This window comes from Chrysochloris asiatica, unplaced genomic scaffold (assembly GCF_000296735.1).
Source record: "Chrysochloris asiatica unplaced genomic scaffold, ChrAsi1.0 scaffold00258, whole genome shotgun sequence".
Classification (NCBI taxonomy): Eukaryota; Metazoa; Chordata; class Mammalia; order Afrosoricida; family Chrysochloridae; genus Chrysochloris; species Chrysochloris asiatica.
The window spans coordinates 1,838,581-1,860,550 of record NW_006408776.1 but is presented as its reverse complement, the minus strand read 5'-3'; the positions used below and the strand labels follow the sequence as shown (position 1 = coordinate 1,860,550).

At 43.3% G+C, this 21,970-nt stretch overlaps 1 protein-coding gene across 1 annotated transcript in view; it reads right to left on the bottom strand.

Annotated features, from left to right (window-relative positions):
* SVIL (supervillin) overlaps positions 1-21,970 on the bottom strand; it is a 192,879-nt gene that overhangs the window by 105,204 nt on the left and 65,705 nt on the right. Inside the window, exons 16-25 of the mRNA XM_006874040.1 lie at positions 21,087-21,234; positions 13,812-13,901; positions 13,636-13,722; positions 11,924-12,101; positions 8,993-9,165; positions 7,071-7,226; positions 4,649-4,785; positions 3,927-4,074; positions 3,653-3,798; positions 1,438-1,613 (exon numbers count right to left, since the gene is read on the bottom strand). Coding sequence (XP_006874102.1) covers positions 1,438-1,613; positions 3,653-3,798; positions 3,927-4,074; positions 4,649-4,785; positions 7,071-7,226; positions 8,993-9,165; positions 11,924-12,101; positions 13,636-13,722; positions 13,812-13,901; positions 21,087-21,234 — 1,439 coding nt within the window. The remainder of the gene's footprint in view (positions 1-1,437; positions 1,614-3,652; positions 3,799-3,926; positions 4,075-4,648; positions 4,786-7,070; positions 7,227-8,992; positions 9,166-11,923; positions 12,102-13,635; positions 13,723-13,811; positions 13,902-21,086; positions 21,235-21,970) is intronic.

The window sequence follows — 21,970 nt, the reverse complement described above, 5'->3', positions numbered from 1 at the left end:
AGAGATATATGCCTCCACAGTCTTTTGTTCATGCTCAATGAAATGTTTGTCTTAGCCTCAACTTTGGTCATTAATGCACTGCTTTGGTAAGGTACTAAATATGTTACGATAGATGTGCATTTGTTTAGAAAGGATTTTTCAACTTTTCATCTACGTGAATGTAATTTTCAATTGTTTCTATACTAATAATTGATTTTAAAAAAATAAGTGAACTTTAAAACAGGAAATTGGGAAGGAAATCTGAAACACATCTATTAAATGAACATTATCAAAATGTCATTGTATGATAAACAATATTCTTTGCTATAAGGAGCTCTGGTGGAACAGTGGTTAAGCGCTTGCCTGCTAGCCAGAAGCCTGGACTTCCACAGGGGAAAGATGTGGCATTCTGTGTCGACAAAAACTTTCTACCTTGAAACCCCTCTAGATCAGTTTTACCCTGTCCTTAGGGTTGTGATGAGTTGGTACCCACTTGATAGCAATGACTTTTTAGTGGGTACATCTATTTCTAACACATTTTATTTTTGAAAAAGGCACTTTTTTTTCCGGGTAGTTATAAATAACAATACTTTCTTTACATATGAAAGTTATTTTTCTCATGACTCTATTTCTAAATTTTAGGTCTATTCTGTTGATTTAAGAAAATGGCTGTCAGAAGCCCTAGAAATTGCTGTTGTTAAATGCTGTCAAGTCGGTTCCAACTCATAGTGACCTTGTATAGGGTTTCCAAAGAGCAGCTGGTGAGTCTGAACTGCCGACATTGCAGTTTAAACTGACCTTGCGGTCCAGTGCTTTATCCCACAGCGTCACAAAATCACAACCATGACATCAGTGCCCAGAAAAGATTAAACAAGGCACAGACATCATTTGTTACCATGTAAGTAGGAAATCCTGGTATTCAAGGGCTATGGTCCTAAACTACGTAATTAGAAGGACATTTATTGCCAGTAAGCTCTCAGCTCAATGGCTGAATTCCAGATCCTGGCAAGTTGTTCAGATCAGCATGTCACTTGTATAAACAATTGCCATTCATCCCACCACAGGAACATCTGGAATGCTGCAGATGTGAACAATTTGTTCAAGAAATTACAGATAACACAAATACCTTCCAGAAATAGACAACATCCACACGAGTTTGTTAAAAGTTATAGACCTGTTCTTACATGTGAACTCACTGCCCATCGAGCTGAATCAGACTCATAGAGACCCAGTATAGGATTTCCAAGGCTGTAAGTCTTTGCAGGAGCAGAAAGCGCCCTCTTTCTCCTGCAGAGGAGCAGCTGGTAGGTTAGAACTACTGACTTTGTGGTTAGCTGACTCGGACTTATTTTACAGCTCCCCATCAGGACTCTATACATTCCTTTATGAAAATCAAAGTCTTCAAAAACAACAGTAAACGACTACAGGAAGAATTGAGGCTGAACGCCACCACAGTACCTGGGAATAAGAGGATTACACTCTCCAGGATCCAATGGATTGATGTCACAATTCTCATAGTCAAAGGTTCCATTCCACAAGTGTTTCGCCAGCTGAAATGCAATCTTACGCTGTGCTAAGGTGACTTCCTTCCCATGCCACACGTAAACTTCACTGCCAAAATCGAACACCAGAACCTGGCGAAGTGGCACAAAAGAATTTGTTGACTTCAGAACATGCTCAGTCTTGTCCTCAGAGTTGAATCAGTCTCTGAGGCGAGTGAGCCAGTGAGCGGCAGTACAAACCCCAGGGAACAGTTAGTATCAGCTCAAAAAGGCTCCAAGAGCAGACTCGTTGGCGCAGCCCTGCCAAGCCAGCCTGCGTACCCACGCATGTGATCTCCTCATAGCTGTCCTATGCGCCCAAGAGAGGGTTCCCTCTTCTCAACCTTCAAACTATTTAGAATTCTTGATTCATAACATCGTGCTTCCTTCCCTTTCTTCCTCCCCCTACTTCATTCCTTTTCCCATCCCTTCCGCCCTAGATTATTGTTGTTAGGTGTTGTTGAGTTAATTTGGACTCATAGTGACACCAGTGATACGGTTTAACTACCTCATATGGTTTCCTAGGCTACAATCCTGGTGTGGGGCTGTAGGATAAGCACTTGACTGCAAGGTCAGTTTGAATCACAAAGTTGGTGATTCAAATTCACCATGCACTCCTTGGAAACCCTATACAGGGTCACTATGGGTCAGAAGCAGCTAGATGGTACGTAACAACAAATGTTTACAGAACAAAATCCCTAGATCTTTTTGCTGTGGAATGGCTGGGTGGGTTTGAGCCAACAAGCTTTTGGTTTACAACTGAGGACTTAATCCTTGTGTCACCAGAGCCGGTTCCTCCTTGGTGGGTGGGTCCCTCGGCACTTGTTCATTCAGTCACTACTTTGTGTCTGCAGGCCAGTTCAGACAGGCAGACACTCAAGCTTTCTGTCCCACAGCCCAAACCCTTCAGGGTAGAACTCTATACTGTACAAGTGGATACGGTAGGGATTTCATGGATGCTAAATGTGTACTCGCATGCAATGCTAGTTCTTATTTCATGTCATAATTTGACTCATTCTTTCTTCCTGGAAGAATTTTTCCCTTAATTTCCAGCATTTCAAATCGACTTAACACCCATGCCAGGCTCAACTGCACTTCCTCTTTAAAGCTCTCCCTGATGATTTCTTTTTCTGTAACATTTCCCCCTTTTCAAGGTCCATATTATGTATACCTGCATCATACATCCTAGCTTGAGATTATATTCTTTCCAACACCCTCCTTACTAACCCAACTAAATCGGGGGGCTCTTTTGTGTGGTCACTTTTTTCTCAGTCTGTAGAATACTTATTGGTACCAGAAATGTATGTATTTCAGGGGTTAAGTAGGAGAAAGATCTGGTGATCTGTTTCCAAAAAGACCATAGTCTCAGAACCCCTATGGTGCAGTTGTGCTCTGTCACATGAGGGTGCTGTGAGTCAAAAATCCACCTGCTACTACTTAACAACACAACAACAACATATTGAGATGAGGACAAAACAGTATATTTCCATAATTTTTACCATAAATTACATGTACATTCATTTCTTATTCCTTAATCTTCAGAACGAAAACCGTATTTTATTTAATGTTTATACTGGTATGGTGCTGTAGGATCAGCACTGGATTGTGAACCACAGGGTTAGTGGTTCAAACCCACCAGCTGCTCCTCAGAAACCCTATATAGGGTCACTATGAGTCAGAACCAACTCAACAGTACTTAACCACCACAACAACATAGAAAAATGAAGAGCTATAGCAAGGCAGTATTTCCATTTTGTCTAAACAGTAATATAATTATATTGTAAGAGACAACAGGAGTCCTGGTATGGCACTATAGGATAAACACTGGACTGTAAACCGCAACGTTGGAAGTTCAAACCCACCAGCAGTTCCCCAGATTCCCTACACAGGGTCGCTATAGTTGGAACTGACTCAACAGCACTTAACAACAACAACAAAACAACAGTCCACCCACAATCTGTACATCTTCTGAACAATATTCTGATTTCCATTTTAGTATTCGAGGTGGCAGGAAGGGTCTGAAATCCTGGCTAGGCTGCCCAGGGCAGTTGCTTTCTAGTCTCCGGGGCAGGCCTGACACCCGGTACTTCTGGCGTGCTTTCCCGCTGACGGGCTGTGCACACTCACGGTACCTCCTTAGGCTGCAGAAGAGAGCACTTGGGGATTTTTCCCCAGAAGTCATCATCAGGCACAAGCTTGTCCTCTGTCAAACGGTAAATACAGTTTGTTTCTATGATGGCCGTTTCGTATAGTTCATCTTCTTTGGGATCTCCGACAGCTTTAGGATGAGAACAGACAGAGTGTGACTATTAGAACACTGAAAGGCGGCTGGGTTAGAGGAATGAGCTAGCGCAGAAGAGCGAATCTTCAAGCTTTGTCATTCTGAGAAATACGATCAACTCTTACACTGGTAACTGGTCTGACCACCCAAGAGTTTCCAGAAGTCTTTGGCTGCGTGGGTGTGTGTATTAATTCCTTCTTCGATAGTCTGGATATACGTTGCTCTACAACCGAGTTCCCTCTTCGTCTGAATTAAAGTGGCAAGTTCTGAGGCCTAAGAGAGGAAGACAATTAGCTGGGCAGAAGAGCCATGGCTAAGCACAGGGGGTCAATGAAGACATCAAAAAGGAAATGATGTGTCTCAAAGGAAAACCTGGGGATTACAGGGCTGGAGAACAATGGTTACTGGGTATTTTCAATAATGTCCAGAACCATGGAACTGAAGACCCAAGGGTAATCAGTTCTCAAGATCAACGGGTTTCAGTCCTAAATAGTCGACAGATCACTTGTGAAGTTTTTTAAAAATAGTCATTCTCTGGGCTTTCCCTTTGAGGTCTTCACATTCCATAGGTCCATGATAGAACATCATACCGAGAACCATTGTGTGATCAATGATTCTGAAATCATGTGTCAGTTCCAAAGGTGTAAGTCACAACCCTTCTAAAACATCCCACTTAAGGACCTGATGAAAGCATGTCTTAAAGCTAGTCAGGGAAATCAACATTACTGGTCCCTTCTTGCTTGAATGGAACATTTGGAATTTGAGAAGTTCTGTAGTAATCTGACAACTGGTAGAACATTCTATCAGGATGTTAAGGAGTACTTAAATTATTTTTTAAGATACCAACCTTAGCTTTTTCTATGACATTTGCAAACTCTCCTACCCACAGGAAGCAATACTGGGGAGTCAACAGAAGGAAGCAGTCCCCACTGTTGAGGGAGGAAGCTCTCGGCTCAACCAGTCTTGTCTGTACATGTCTTCTTCCTGAACACGAGGCAGACAGTCAGTGTATTCCCAAGAAGAGAACTAGTATTAGGACCCCAAGACCCAAACCCATTACTGTCAAGTTTATTCTGACACACAGGGACCTTATAGAACACAGTAGAACTGCCCCATAGGGTTTCCAAGACTGGGATCTTAAAGCAAGCAGACAGCCTCATCTTGCTCTCATGGAGCAGTTGGTGGGTTTGAACCACCAGTCTTGCGGCAAGCAGCCCATATGCTTAACGCATGCTGACACCAGGGCTCCTAATATCAGGTTGCACCCCCCCAATTACGGCAGCCTTGCTTTGAACCCGTTCAGTTCTAAAGAGGATGCTTAATACAAGGGGGCTTCAAAAAGTTGGTGGGAAAATGGAATTCAAACATAATGGCATTTCCCCACAAACTTTGTGATGTCCCCCATTCATGTTTGTTCTTGTGAACTCAGGTGATGTGGAGGGGGGTGAAAAATGGGCAATGCGATGGCATGCCTGATACTTTCCCTGCACAATACTTCCTCCTCAATGCCTGCATTCCTCTCAGGACAACTGTTGTTGTAGATGTTAAGTGATGTTGAGTCAGTTCCAACTCATAGTGACCCTGTATATGGTTTCCAAGGAGTATCTGGCGGGTTTGAACCGCCAGCCTTACAGTTAGCAGTCAGGTGCTTATCAGTATCTTTTTACAACAGGTGTATGGGATGGGTTACTTACAGTTCCTTCCTCTAGGACAGTTGGCAAGCCTGCTCCTTTATCTGCTTTACTCTTACCCCACTCCCTGACTCCCTACTACAGCCCACGTCCGACATTTAACAGCATCCACTGGCTTTGTCACAGACAAGTCGGAGCTTGGGGGCAGAGCTGCGAGGATCTTCTTACTCGGAAATATTCGCAAAAGCTATATGGGAATTGTCTCAGAGGGCAGTGGCGCTGTTTTATACTGCTCTTCAAACCCTTAACACCCATGGCCACCGGATCAATTCCAACTCCTATCAACCTTGTAGGACACAGAAGAACTGCTCCAGAGGATTCTTAAGGCTGTGATCTTTACAGAAATAGATAATCACATCTTTCTAACATGGAACAGCTGGTGGGTTCGAACCGATCACTTATCTACTCTGCCACCAGGGTACCTTCTGCTTTCATTTATTGTTGTTAAGTGCCATGGAGTCGATTCTGACTTAGAGTGGTCCTGCGTAGTGTTTCTGAGGAGCGGCTGGTGGGTCTGAACTGACGACCTTGAATTTAGCAGCCTAGTGCTTACCCTTCACGCCACACCAGGGCGCCTGCTCTCATATGTTGTTGTTGTTATGTGCCGGCAAGTCGGTTCCGACTCACAGCGACCCTGTACGGGGTTGCCAAGGCTGTAAATCTTTACGGGAGCAGAGAGCCTCATCTTTCTCCCGCGGAGCGACTGGTAGTTTCGAACTGCAGACCTTAAGGTTCGCAGCCCAATTCATAACCACTACGTTACCAGCGCTCCTTTTACCGGCTCCTGAATGGTTTGTTGCTTCAGATCTTTCCAGAGTGACACTGGGTTAGAACATGGGGACAGAGGCTGCTTATTCGAACCTATCTCTGTGTAACTCTTTTCAATAAACTACAAATGATAGCAGTTATTCAGAAATAACACTTAGCATGTGTGCAGAGGCAGACGACGTTTGCCTGTCCTTCTCTTGGTGATGGATTTGTAGGGGCTGCCTCTAGGGGGCAGCATACATCTCTCTCCTTAGAGCCCAGAGCTTTCCCTTGCTATTGACAAGAAACATTGCAGAGTGGGATCCGGGTCCACTTCATTTACCCTCGTTTCTCTGATTCCTCCTCCATTAATGTGCACCCCTCCCCTCTGTGGCCTGCACTGAGCCTTTTCTACCTCACTGTGCGAGGTCAGGGACAGCCTTGCACTGTCTGCTGTGCCAACTAAGAGGTATCTATCTGGTGACTGCATGACATGTCCCGAACCAGGACAATGGGGGGCAGGCTAAATCAGCAGCAGAAGCCCAGAATTTGGAATAGCAGAGACCTGTGCTCAGACTCAGACTGGCCACTGGACAGCCACTGTGACCTCCGGCACACTAACCTCTTCACGCCTCAGCAGGTCCCATGCTTCCTACCACATGGGACTTGGTGATGATTCATGAGGTGGACAGACAGCGCCTGGCATACAATAGGTTGTCAGGGTTAACAGTCTCCCCCTTACAGGCACTCAAGAGCAGAGCCAGGATGCCTTGTGTTCCCAGACAAAAAGCCCAGGCCTACGTGTAATTCCTCCATGCTGCTTTTAAATACCTTTGATCTGTAGCAGCATCAGCTTCTTATAGGGCACCGCACTGTTGTTGGAATTCTGCTCGGTCAGGTTGACGCTCCGCAGGCTGACGTTGCTGAAGTTTTCTTTACTGGCTAAACCCGCCAGGGTAACTTCCGAGAAATTGGAATTGGAGGACACTAGGCAGGTTGAGTAAGGAAACAAAGCAAGATGTTCAGATGCAATGACAATGTTTACTGACAGAAACTGTTCGTCACTGTTTTTTGTTTTTGTTTTTTAAAAGCTGATCCTGAGGGGTGGGTATGGGAGTGGGTAATAAACTATGTCGTTTCAAGATTATCCGCTCCACTAAGCATTAAATATAGTATTGAAGGTTATAGTTATCAACTGCTTCTTGTTGTTGGCTGTCGTGCACCATCGTAAGGCAGAGAGACAGGACTGAGTGGCATTACAGACCAGCTATTTTAGCATAAACTCAAGAGCTAAATGTGTTAGTTACAGTTCCCCTGAAAGTGGCCCTAACCATTCCTAATAGCTTGTACATGGTGGAATGCACTTCCAGACACGTTGAACGCCTTTGACCAAGAGTCTTTATATGAAACAGGATGGAGTAAACTGCATGAGGGATGGTTTAGTTCTAGTTGTTTCTGGAGACAAAGTGTTCCCTTGAAGTCTTTTGCTTCCAGACCTAAAATGGTAATACACAAGATACTGGATTTTCAGTGCAGACCAGCAAATGCTTCCAGTTATCACAGCTCAGCCCACGGAATCACCCACAAATGGAAGACAGAGAAAAAGTATGTAATCTTGGTGCCAATGAATCTTTATTTCTCCAACTTATGGTTTAAAAGAATGTATATGCTGGTGAAACCTTCAGAAAACTATTTCCTTGGAATTAGGTTCTAACACTGAAGAAATATAACACCCCTTGACAATTTATATGGCGTTAAGTAATTTTGAAATATACTTTCTTAATAGACCTGTTAGTAACACAACCACTTCATCTAGATACGCTATTTCTAAGGAAAGTTTCAGGACATAACTTTATGAGTACTGTTGTTGTTAGCTGCCGAAAGGCTGACCCCTGGCTCATGGTGACCCCATGCAAAGCAGAACAAAACACTGCGTAGTTCTGCACCACCCATGACTGTTTGCAGATCGAACCATGTGACCCCATGGGGTTTTCGTCAGATGATTTTCAGAAGCAGATCACCACTCCTTTCTTTCTAGTCTTAGTCTGGAATCTCTGCTAAAACCTCGTCAGCATCACAGCAACATGCAAACCGGAAGGGCTGGGGAGGTGGTTGCACCTAAGGGGCTGGGACTTGAACTTGGGTTTCTTGCATGTTTTTGTTGTGCAGTATCACTGAGTTGGTCCCAACTCATAGCAGCCAAGTATAGGGTTTTCAAGGAACAGCTAATGGGTTTGAACCACTGACCCTGCGGTTAGTAATACAGTGCGTATCCTACAATGCCACACCAGGACTCTTGCATGGAAGGTGAGAGGCCCACCAATGAACTACCACTGTTCTATGAGTATTATAAACCAGGAAAAACCAAATCCATTGCCACTGAGCGGGTTCCCACTCACAGTGACCCTGGAGAGGGTTTCTGAGACTGTGAATCTTTATACTGCCTCATTTTTCTCCCACAGAGCGGCTGGTGGGTTTGAACTGCTAACTTTGTAGCTCAGCGCTCAATACGTAACCCATAGTGCCACCAAGGCTTTCTTACAAGTACTTTCAGGTATTTATAAGTACAGATATTCAAAACAGCAAGATTTTTCACGTCTTTACCACCAAACGGATATTTCAGAACTCTGGAACCCAAATAAATGGGCAGATAAACTCCGACTGCTTAGCCTGCAGCAGAGAGAGTGTCTGGAGCCCACCTTCTCACTCCCCGGCCCGTACTCCCACAAACAGATGGTGGCTCTGATACTCACTCTTTTCTACTTTCATTCGCTTGGACTCCATGAAAGCAACGTTTAATCTCTGTTCTGTATATTCCTGAAGAAGATCTTCTCTCGCTGCCAGCATCTTCAGGGGGTTTTTGGAAGCCTGAACTCGGCGCTTGGGCCTGACCGCACGCTTGTGCTCGGCCACAGGAGAGGTCAACCTGAGGAACAAAGCAGAGCTGCGGCCCCAGTCTGCAGACACCAGCAGCCCTGGGTTCCACAATTCCACTGCCTGATTTCTTTACAACTGTCCCTCCAGCCAGTCACTCCTACAACATGAAGTCACAGAAGCTTGGAGCAGGGAGGAAGCCTCAAGCCCACTGAGCTCAAAATCCCAGCCAAAGGCAGAGCCTCCTCGCCGGCTCCCCATCACACCATGCCCTTGGGATCTGCCGGAAGGGTATCTAGGGCTTCTTGGGCAGTTCAGTCTGCTGGTCGAGGAGAGCTCTAAACTAGGAGAGTCTTCCTCTGCAGAGGAGGACTCATCTCCTCATCCTCCCATGGATAACGTAGACATTGTGTCTGCTTTTTCTGTCACTAGCAAGCCACTCTAGAATTTATAGACAGCTCTTACTTCTCAGTTTACCTTTCTTTTTTCCAGATTAAACTTGAAATAGTTGTTCTGTTCTCTCACCATCTATCCCAAACTAGCCTACTCTCGGCCCATTATCCCCTTTTAAGAAAGTAACTATTTGGAGGAATATATTGAAATAGAATAATACCACCACAAAAGCAACTGTGACCCCCGCATACTCAAAGCACTCTGTGGGGCAGAAGAGGAGAGATCTCTGTATGACCTCTGAAGAGTTTCCTGCTGCTACTCTAACCAGCCACCTAGAGTGCCTTGGACCTGTTATTGTTAAGTGCCATGAAGTTGGTTCTGAGTCATAACAACCCTATTTAGGGTTTCCAAGGAGCAGCTGGAGAATTTGAACCACCAACCTTGAGGTTCAAACTGACTTTGTGTGGGAGAAAGCACTAGTCCTCTTGATAAATAATACTGAACACACACATGTGAGGGGATTTCAAAAAGTTCATGGAAAAATGGAATTAAAAGGTAATGGAATTTTTCCAGTAAGTTTTCGAAGCCCTACACACGCATTTACACATATAGGATAACTACTTGACTGCTAATCTCAAAGTTGGCGGTTCAAACCTCGGAACCCTACAGAGGGTTGCTATGAGTCGGAAGTGATATGATGGCCCATAACAATCTCTCTGTCTCTCTCTCACACACACACACACACAAAATGCTACACACATATGTATGAGGGGCTTCAAAAGTTTGTGTAAAATGGAATTAAAAGACAATGGAATTTCTCCACAAACTTATTGATGGCCGCTTACATATACATATATATGTTTATATATATGTATATATACAACAATAACAGAAATGTTCACGGAAAAAGGAATGAAGAGATCACCGATTTTTTTCCCATCAACTTTGTGAAGGCCCCTCAGATATATAAATGCATTGAGATTATTATATGTGTAACATTTTAATCAATGACATTTGGGTGGGGGGATTGAAAAATCATTAAATATTGATCTAATTATCTAAAAATGGGAAACAGCAAAATGTTCTTTTTGTTTTTCAAGGTGGGAAACTGAATGTTGCAAATTAAAATATACAAAAACAAAAACACAACAAAACCAATACCAAGGAGAGGATTAAGATGAAATACATGAGGAATAAATGTAAAACAACAATAAAAACCCCAAACCAAAAAACTAGCCTTCTGAAAGACTTTTTCCCCCATCAAGTCTCTCTTAGAATTCTAAGTCAGAAAGGTTCATGTGGTGAAGAGCACCTGCCATCCTGGCCTGCCCAGCACATGCTACCTTGCTTCTGTTAAGAGCATCTTGATCTTCCTCTTTGGAAATCATCTCATGGCATTTCCACCCATCACCATGGTTCTGGAGGGTAGGCAGAGACCCAGTTCTGACCAACCAGCATCTTCCACACTACCCCACCCCAATTCCCTATCGACTCCCGCATCACAAAGACTATGTAAGGTCCAAGTTGGAGCAAAGACAACCAAGTCTAGCACTTGTGCTGCAACTGCTGAGTTAAGAGGAACTGTCTGGTGGGGTGGCAGGGCGGGTCACCTAGAAGCTCAGAGCTGGGTGGAATCTGTTCCCAGTAGTTTACAACGTGGCGGACAGTGTAGACAGCTAAAACAATACACATGAGAGACCATATTTTGATGAACCCCCAGACCCTGATGTGCCTGGAACTAGCTGGCTCATGTCTGCCCTTGACAGTCAATGAGCATGCCTAATTTCCCCAGATCTCTCCTTGATTAAACCAGCTGGACTTGGATTTCTTTCTGAAGGATCCTAATCCCTTAACACTTCTTAGGTTGGCTTTGTCATGCTCCTATGTGAAGAGATCCTGGGGGACATCATTGAGAAAACCCCTAGATCCTTTGATTTTTATCAACTATTATAAAGTAAGCAACATTCTGCATTGATTTTCGAATTACTCTATTGTATTCAATTCAGCCCACATGTTCCAAACATCATTTCAAATTTATGGGTAAGAATTCACTATGTCAAATGAAAGCCAGGTATAGGATTGGCTGTTAAACAATGTTGATTAAAAAAAAAAAGGCAAGACGTTCAAATTACATTAAAAACAAAAAACAAAACCTAGTGATACTTTCATGGGACATGATAAACATTGGTGTCACAGACTGTGCATACAAGTTGTCCTGCCTGAAAGCACAGGTGTTTTGGATGCACCCCACAGAACCATACAACTGGCTCTAAGGAATAATACTTTGGGAAGCAATGGCGCTCTATTACAGAAGATCACATAGTGGGAGAAGACCCCTGTAGAAATACTACATGAGGCACAAGAAGGAAACCACAGTTAGTGAGGGGGAACACACACAGGAGACGGAAATAACTCACTTGGGTGCGTAAGGATCGAAAATAACATCGAAATCCTCATCTAGCTCCACGGGGCTTCTCGGTGCAGTGTAATCCATGGTGCGGTAAAATTTGGCAAAGGTTTCATCATCATCCAACTTCATCACCTCTTTAATAGATTTACCAGTGACAGTGAGGACAGTCTCTTGCATCCCACCAACTATCAACAAAGGAACAAATAAAGACACATGATGGGTATGACTCCAATGATGCCTCATAATACTGAACAATCGTTACCCCATGATGTTTCTGGAGTGGAGGAAACACGCTGATGACATGTGGGTGCCATGGATGTTTCCTTGTCCCATCATTGGCTTCTCACTCCCACCCAAACAAGGTTTCCACAGCAAAATGCAAGGAGAGGGAAGCTCCCCTTCTGCACGTAAGACTATTAATCATGCATATCTTAACTTGTTCCTCTTCTTACTGGAGGTAGGAGAGACTCCACCTCATTCTGGAACAAGGGTTGGCAAACTTTTTCTGCAAAGGGGTAGATGGCACGTGTTTTAGGCTTTGGAGTGAGGGTCCCAAGGCCTCTGTTGTGACTAGACAACTCTTCTGCTGTGTGCAAAGTAGCAATCACCAATATGGAAAGAAATGGATGGGCCTGTGTCTCCATAAAACTTAACTTACAAATGCAGGTCGACAGCTGGATTTCACTGACCCCAGATTACCTCACTGCCAAAGGTATGTAATAAACTTTCCATGCGTTGCCTAACCAGTTGCCTTACTTAACTACACTTTTATACTTTTGTTTAAAGGGTTGTTAAGTGCCAGTGAGATGGTTCTGATTCTTATCGACCCTGTATAGAGTTTTCAAGGAGCATCTGGTGAGTTTGAACTGCCGACCTTGTAGTTCAAACAGACCTTGAGGTTGAGTGCTAATCCTGTTTCTAGGCTATTAGGGATCTCTATCAACACACTAGGGACTTTCAGTTCCTAGTATTTGATTAACAGATATTTTATTAGGTAGCTCAAGTTCACCTGCTGCTCCTTGGAAAGCCTATACAAGGTCGCTGTGGGTCAGAACTGACTTGACAACACTTAACAATAACAGAAGTAGGGCTAGATGGTACATTTCAGGCTTTGGGGAGTGGGATATACAGCCTCAGCACAGTTCTCTTATTCTGCTTTGTGACTGACATTTGTACTGAAATGTTTTATTTCAAAATTTATTTACCAGAATATTCTTCTAGAAACAATTCGTGAGTCTAAGAAATACCACCAGCTTTTGCCTTACTAGATGCTGATATACCCAATTTGAAATTCACCAGATCAAATGTTATGTTGATTTTGTATCTGTACAATGAGCCACTTGCAGGGTTAAATACAAAATTACCAGGTTTACAATTCTGATTGGATCCTATCATAAGGGCTGAGATTCAGGAACAAATGTGGTGCTGGGGTTTCTAATTTAGGACATTATCAAGTGCATCAGAGCTTCGTGAGCCAATCAATCTTGACCAATAATGTCATCTTTGCTCTCAAAAGCAGAGTCCTATAAAAATATGAATCAGTGAAGTACAAAAGAAGGCAGAAAAATCAGTGGAAGAGAAAAAGCAGCCCGAGTTGGGATTTAGAATTTTTGATAGAAAGGCAGGTACTTTTTGGTTTCCTTAGGTCCTCCTTGAAGATATGTATCAGCGTACTACCAGGATAGGAAACAAAGCTTTCCTCTGGCTTCTGGTCAGTACCTTTGTTGTTCAGCCTTCGTAGGAAGGTTTCCAGCCTGTCCAACTTCAGGTCGGATTCTAACTGCATGTCTGGTCTGGCTTCAATATCTGAGCAAGTAGAAACCATTCATGAGAGTGGGACTCTGTGTACCCTCTGACCACAGCCCGTTGGTACGGAGGGTGCCTTGACGACTCACCTTCCAGGGGTTTGGAAACTGGGGTGGTGCTCTTGGCTTTATTGCTAGCTGGGGAAGCTACTGGAGTTATGGCTGTAGGCGACGCCAAGCCTGCAGAACAAACAAAGAAGCGATTTAGCAGTGCAGGCCCATTTCTGAACTTCCAGAATGCTGATGAATCACAATAATCCCAGAGCAGATGTTGCAGTTTATAGAATTTATATACACACACACTTTTGTCAAAAACCAGGACTATGTATGACAAGAACAAAAGTAAACTGGCTTCTATTGTCTCCAAGGACTAGAGCAGCTTACATTCCAGGAGGAGCAATGAAGACATCTCAGAAATGGGAAACATGTCCACTGCTGTGAAACTGAAAAGATGAATGCATAAGGCAATCCGAATATGCTTGACTGAACAGGGGTGTGTACTGAAGGTCGTCTGCATGTCTGTGTGTGTGTGTGTGTGTGTGTGTGTGTGTGTGTGTGTGTGTGGCAGGGGCTGTTGGTGTTGTGTGCTGTTGAGTCTGATCTGACTCACAGCAACCCTGGATAGGGTTTCAGAAAGTGGTTGGTGTGAACACTCTATAATGCGGGTAGCAGGTCAGTGCTTATCCTACAGTGCCACACCAGGACTCAATGATGAGAAAGCATATGTGCTTATCTCCCACAAGGAAGAAACAGATGAACTGTGTCCTGCTTGTTCACAAGTCCCCTGCCCTCTTCCTTTCAGATTGAAGTGAAGTAGGGACAGTCAGACCACAGAGGCATCATTCACAGTGTGACTGCATTCAGCACTAACCTGCGGAGTGTTAACCTTAACAAGAAAAAAGCAGAAAAGTAGAGATCTAAACGGATTTGTGATTGTTGGAAGGCATGCTGCAATATCTCATGTATAGCTGGGAATTGACAATGGTGGTGGTTAATTATGTGCCGTGGAGTCGGTTCTGATTCATAGCGACCCTGTACAGGGTTTCCGAGGCTGTAAATCTTTACGGGAGCAGAAAGCCTCATCTTTCTCCCACCGAACTGCTGGTAGTTTCAAACTGCTGACCTTGCGGTTCGCAGCCGTATTTGTAACCACTACGCTACCAGAGTGCCTTGGAATTGACAACAGACTTCCACAAATACTAGAGGAGCGTAAGATCTATGGGTGGTGCGAAGGGTTTGTGCTCAGCTACTGTCTGAACCCACCAAGTGGTACCACGGAAGAAATACCTGGCAATCAGCTTCCATAAAGGTTCCAGCCAAGTAAAGTCTATGGAGTTCTCCTAGAGAACACATGGAATCAACTAAAAAACAATAAGTTTGTTTTGGGTTTTGTTCTATGCACAAGCAGGCCAGGGTATCTTTAAGGACAAATGGAAAGGAAACAGGAAAATAGCTCTCCACAGAGAAAGTAGCTAGCTAGAAAAAGAAACTTTAATTGGTGGTGGGCAAGTACGTGATTTTTTTTTTTTTTCCTATGTAAAAGGAGCTGACAAAATGAGATGCCAACTTTCTTTGTATTCATTTGTAATACATGTAAAATCTTAGATGGGGTATTAAATCTTCATATGCATGTGAAAGTTGGACAGTGAATAAGGAAGACCATAAAAGAGTTGATGCGTTTCAGCTATAGTACTGGAGGAGATGCTACAAAATACCATGGACTGCCAAAAAACAAACTGATCTATGTTGGAGGAAGTGCAGCCAAAATGCTCCCTGGAAGCCAGGATGGCCAAACTGCAGCCATATTTCAGGAGGGACCAGTCCCTGGAGAAGGAAATCGTTTTGGAAAAATGGATTTTACTAAACAAGATGGACTGGCACAGTGGCAGCAGCGATTGGCTCAAATGTCGCAATGATTGTGAGGTTGGCACAGGCCTGGGCAGTGTTTTTGTTCTATTGTGCATAGGGTCACTCTGAGTTGGTACTGATTTGATGGCACCTAACAACAACAACGTGTGTGTGAACTTTTCTTTATTCCTAAGGAAAAGGTGCAGACCAAATGAGATGCCAGCATTGTCTGTGTCCATCTGTAATACAGGAACTGCTCAGATGCCATGGACACTACACAGAAACACAACCCCTTCCTCTGGTGGCTCAGAGTTTGTAGCTATGAGTTTTAAGAAAAAGTACTGAAAGTATTTGAACTTTTTAAGTTTTAGGTAATCCTCTAAAAGTACTTCTCAATATGTGCATGCATGTTTGCTTGATGACATCAATAGGATATAGTCAAAATCATGTCGATTACAAGACCTATAAAGGGCTTACTATAATAAAAAAGGGAGCTCTGGTAGCGTACTGGATATGAATTGCTGTGAACCTCACGGTCAGCAGTTGGAAACTACCAGCTGTTCCGCGGGAGAAAGATGAGGGTTTCTGCTCCCGTGAAGATTTACAGCCTTGGAAACCCTGTGCAGGGTCGTTATGAGTCAGAACCGACTCCACAGCACGTAACCAACCAAATAGTGAGAAAGTAAATGGACTTGAAGAATAATAAAGAAAAAGCTCTGGTACTATAGTGGGTTTCTCATTGGCGAGCAATTTCATCAGCCTCTCCGTGGGAGAAAGATGAGGCTTTCTGCTCCTGTAAAGATTTACAGCCTTGGAAACCCTATGTAGGGTTGTTGTGAGTCAGAACCGACTTAATAGCACATGAAGCAGCTGCAGTGAAAAAAACTTAACATGCTCTGGGGCAGTCAATGAGCAGCTATCAGCAGGATTCATTAGCACAGAAGCCAGTAACTCTGCAGCTAAGGAATAGCAAACCAGGCTGACTCAGAAGGTTGAGTTCCAAAGGGACCAGCTAAACCTGTCTCTGAACTTCAGCCACATCATCCCCTGATGGCCCCCCATTCAGGCAAAAGCACATGGAAGAGCTCCATATAGTGGGGACCTCTTTTTTTCAGCTAGAGAAAAGAAGTCTCCGGTAATGAAGGAGGCATTTAGATAACATTAAAATCCAAAATGTTAGCACAAAACAAGATGAAAAAAACTCTCTGCACCAAAAGAAAAAAAAAATTCTTAGACCCAAGAATGGAGTCCTGGTGTGGCACTGTAGGGTATGTACTTGACTACATGATCAGTTTCAAACACAGTGTCGGCGGTTCAAACTCACCAGCCGCTCCTCAGAAACCCCATACAGGGTCACTATGAGTCAGAACTGACTTGAAGGCACTTAACAACGACAACAATATCAATAACTAGATACCTGGGAACAGTTTCACTTTCTCCTTATTGAAAAGTACACTGAATACTGTTCTTTCAAAAAAATTCCGTACTGCCCACAAAGATATTGTGGAGTAAAATTCACTGTCTCTTCGTCGCTCATACTTTGGACATACTATCAGGAGGGACCAGTTGCTGGAGAAGGATATCATGTTTGGTAAGGTGGAGGGTCGGAGAACAAGAGGAAGACCTCCAACGAGATGGATTGGCAAAGTGGCAGCATCAATGGGCTCAAGCGTGGCAACAGTAGTGAGGCTGGCCCAGGATCGGGCAGTGTTTTGTTCTGTTGTACATAGGGTCATGAAGAGATAACCTGGTAACACCTAACAACAATTCACTGTTAAGTGGAATCTAGAAAATTCAGGAGGAAGTCCTGCCAAGGCTAGGTGAGAAAAGGAGTTCCACGGGGTGAGAGACACTGTAATGTTTAGCAACTTGCGGATCTGTGGTAACGCAGGCTGTAGAATGGTGTACCACAGCAGCCTGAAACAATGTGTTGTCTTCGTAGGCTAGCAAGCAGAGCAATACTTAATTCTGCAGCAAAAAAGTAAATTGGAAGTTCTATCTCAGGCAAACTAGAAAGAGCTTGTAATTCAAGTGAAACATATACTCAGAGCAGATAGGTTTTTCATTAGATTATAAGCAGATGTGTAAGAACAGTATTTCCTCAGCACACCATGCGTTGTTATTAGCCACTGTGGAGTCAGCCCTGGACTCGTGGTGACCTCACGCAGAATGCCACAAGACACTGCTGCTCCCGCACCATCCCCGTGATCCACTGAGGAGGATGGACTGCCGTGATCCAAAGGGTTTACATTGACTGATTTTCACAAGTAGATTGATTGCCAGACATTTTCTCCTCATCTGTCTTAATCTGAAAGTTACTGAATCTCGTTCAGCATCATAGCAGAATCTTCTTCTATTGACAGGGACGGGTTGACACTGGCAGGACACTAAGCCCAGGTCTCTCACATAGAAGGCCAGAGTGTCCTACCACTGAGCCATCAATATCCCCCATGCGCCCTATGTTGTTGTTCAGTGCCGTCAAATTGGTTCCGACTCATAGCAACGTTGTATAGGGCTTCTGAGGAGCAGCTGGTGGATTTGAACTGCCGACCTTGTGGTTAATAGTCCAGGGCCACACTAGGACATGCCATATGTTGTTGTTTTTGTTAAGTGCCGTCGAGTCAGTTCTGACTCCCAGTGACTCTCTATAGGGTTTCCAAAGAGTGGCTGGTGGGTTTGAAATGCCAAACTTGGGGTTAGCATTCCAGTGCTTATCACACACAGCACATCAGGTCTCCAGGTTACAACACATGGCACTTGTTAAATAAAGATCCTGATTCATTCGAGGAAAATGTGAAAGTAGACGTATTCTATAAGGAATGGTAATGACTCTCATCATGTTCTCCAAACTTCAGTAAGAATACATTATCCAGGTACCTTAGCACTGGCGAGACAACAGACTCCTCCAAGCTCTGGTTTTAGACAAGTTTAAGATGACATTCAACTGTGTGGATCACCATAAATGATGGACCACATTGCGAAGAACTAGCATTTAAAAACAGTTCAGTCCATTCATACAGAACCAGTACACAGACCCAGAGGACATCATTTGAACAGAAAAAGGGGATACTGCGTGGTTTAAGGTAAAATAGGGTGTGCATCAGGGGTATATCCTTTCACTACACTTATGCAGTCTGGACAATGAGCAAATAATTCCAGAAGCTGAACTGTATGAAGATGCACACAGCATCAGGATTGGAGGAAGACTCATTCACCACCAGCAATATGCAAATAACACAGTTTTGTTTGCTGAAAGTAATAAGGACTTGAAGCACTTACTGATGATCCAAAACTACAACCTTCAATATGAGTTATGCCTCAACATAAAGAAAGCAAAAATCCTCACCACTGGGTCAATAAAGCAACATCATGATAAACAGTGAAAATACTGAAGTTGTCAAAGATTTCATTTTACTTGGGTCCAGAATCCATGATGAGAGCAGCAGCAGTCAGGAAATCAAATGATACATTGCACTGGGAAAATCTGTTGCAAAACATCTCTTTAAAAAGGGAATAGGCAATGAGGTCACTTTGAACACTAAGGTGCACCTGACCCAAGCCATAGCATTTTCAATCACCTTGTATGTATGCGAAAGCTGGTCAATGAGTAAGAAAACCCAAAGACGAATTGAAGTCTTTCTATTATGGTATTAGCGGAGTATTGAATATATCATGGACTGCCAGAAGAACAAAGAAATATGGGATGGAAGAAGTACAGCCCAAGAAGCGAGCATGAAGAGGCTCTGTCTCACATTTGGACAGATGATCAAGATGGATCAGTCCCTGGAGACAGATCTTGCTTGGCAGAGGGTCAGCAGAAAAGAGGAAGACCCTCAGTGCAACAGAATGACACAGTGTATGCAATGTGGGCTCAGACACAGGAATGATTTGTTAAGAAGGCTTCTTCCACCAAGATTTCAATTAATTCAAGTTCCAGAGGTTTTCTCCCTTCCTCTCCTCCAAAACTCGTTTCTTACACATTTATAGTGAATTAGGCATCATTTTTAACAGCGAGGATCCTGTAAGGTTTTGAGAAAAACCGAAGGTAAACCTAGAAACGCTAGTGAAGATACAAGTCAACTGTAAGTGAATGGGAAAACTCATACTACTAATTTAGAAAATCTGCTTTAAAATAATAGCTTAGACAATGAACCTATGAGCATCTAGATAACAAAAAGAAAACCCAGTTGCCACCCAGTCAATTCTGACTTGTGGCAACCCCACAGCTGTTAGCATAAAACTAGACTCCACAGGATTTTCAATGGTTGATTTTTTGGGATTAGATTGCCAGGTATTTCTTCCAAGGTGCCTTGGGGCAAACTCAAACCTCCAAACTTCTAGTTAATAGTGGACTGTGCTAACCTTTCGCATCCCCCAGTGATGAAACCATACACACTTGTGGTGATTTTAAGTCATAGTGATTCTTTGTTGTTGTTATTGTTAACTTCTGTTGAGTTAGTTCTGACTCAAAATGACCTGGTATAGGGTTTCTAACAAGTGGCTGGTGGGTTTGAACTGCTGACCTTGTGGTTAGCAGAAGTCTAGTTTATCCTCTAGCACTACTTTAGGAACCCCAATTTTAATCATCTCCTTCAGAATAGAAAAGAAAATACCATATGTTCTCAATAAAGTCCCTGATAACTTACCAACCATGCAAAATGTCTCTTTTATAAATGTTTGGATATGGCTTCAAACCAGTTCCAAGAGCTCAGTGGCAGAGAACTAACATTCTGCAAAGAGCTTCCTCTCCCTTGAAACTGGATCCATCTTTTAGGCATCCATTAAAAAAAGCATCGGGAAACCAGGCTTTGTAAGCCACAGATACCTGATTTAATGCCAAAGAGAGGAGGCATGAACCTAAAGGGGAGAGGAGAAAAATGCTGGAGCTGAACTGCAAGGTCTGTTAGAACCGCAAGGTCGGTGGCTCATGCTTACCAGTGGCTCCGTGGAAACCCTATACAGGGTCACTATGAGTCGGAACCGACTTGACAGGATTTAACAACAACTGAGAAAGGCTTACTTGAGTGAACTAGTTGCCAGGTCACAAGAAAATGGAAACCATTTCAAAGTCACTAAGGTTTGTTGATAGTGCTACAAATGCTTTTGAAACCTGTGTTCTGTTTTCAAAGGGTAAAATTTGAAGCAGTGATGAATTATTATTTCTCGGATTGAAAATAACACTATAAAGAAAAGACAGGGTTCTCATAAGACTTTAGTAAAATTAAAAACTAAAAAAGATCCTATCTGTTTACTTTTTCAAAAAATTGACCTACCACACACACACCACCATCAGTCCCATGAATGGGCAACAACACACACCCATTACCACACATAAACACATTCACATCTTCTCACACAAACACACACACACACATACATACGAGGAGGCTTCAAAAAGTGAGTGGAGATATAGAAGTGAAACATAATGGTACTTCCCCACCCCACCGCCCCGCCACTACCCCCACACTTTTGAAGCCCCTGATGTACACACTGGCTCACTTAGCCATGCCCACTGACCTTTCTTCACCATCCTTCCGGCCACGGTGAATTGGCTGGAGTCGTTGGCTGCACCCTTGCCCTTTACCTTCCAGGCTTCTTCTCTCACAGTGATGAGCTGCTTCCTCTCCTCGATGGTCATTTGGTTCTCTCGACTCTCCGTAACCCTCTGCTCATCAAATGGAGGAAGGAGGAAATGGGAGAGAAATGGTGCAGAGGTGAATTTTAGCCTGTAGCATCACCATGATCTAAAAACACAGGCAAACACAGGAATGATGCATTTCCTAAAAAATATCATATCAAAGACAGTCTCTGAGGTGGGGTTAGAAATCTCTATTAACAGTACTTGAAAATGTAGGCTGTAACTTTGATTTTCTTAACTTCATGTCCACTCACAAATAACATGGTTAATTTAGAGGATTTCTACCTCCCACCATGGGAGCTCATTAGGAACATGGTCAATTGTTCTGTAGGGAAAGTTGGTTAGGAACCCACTAAGTTATAAGAAGCTTTTCTAGAACTTGGCAAGCTTTTTCCTGGAGCAGCTATGTTATACGGCAGTCAGACAGCCCTGTCAGCCCATGGAAGAAAATTTAAAACATAACCTAGCTGATGTCGATAACAAATTGTGTCATAGACTGAATCTATACCTATGTACTTATAAATTGTCTATTTTCATGAACATTTCAAAGTCTATATATATATATAAATACATACAACACACACACACACACACATATATATATACACACACACACATATAAGGGGGCTTCAAAAAGCTCATGGAAAAATTCCGTTATTTTTCAATTCCATTTTTCTATGAACTTTTTGAAACCCACTTCAATGCTTTATATATGTTTGTATGTATGTATGTTAAGTGCCGTCGAGTCGGTTCCGACCCATAG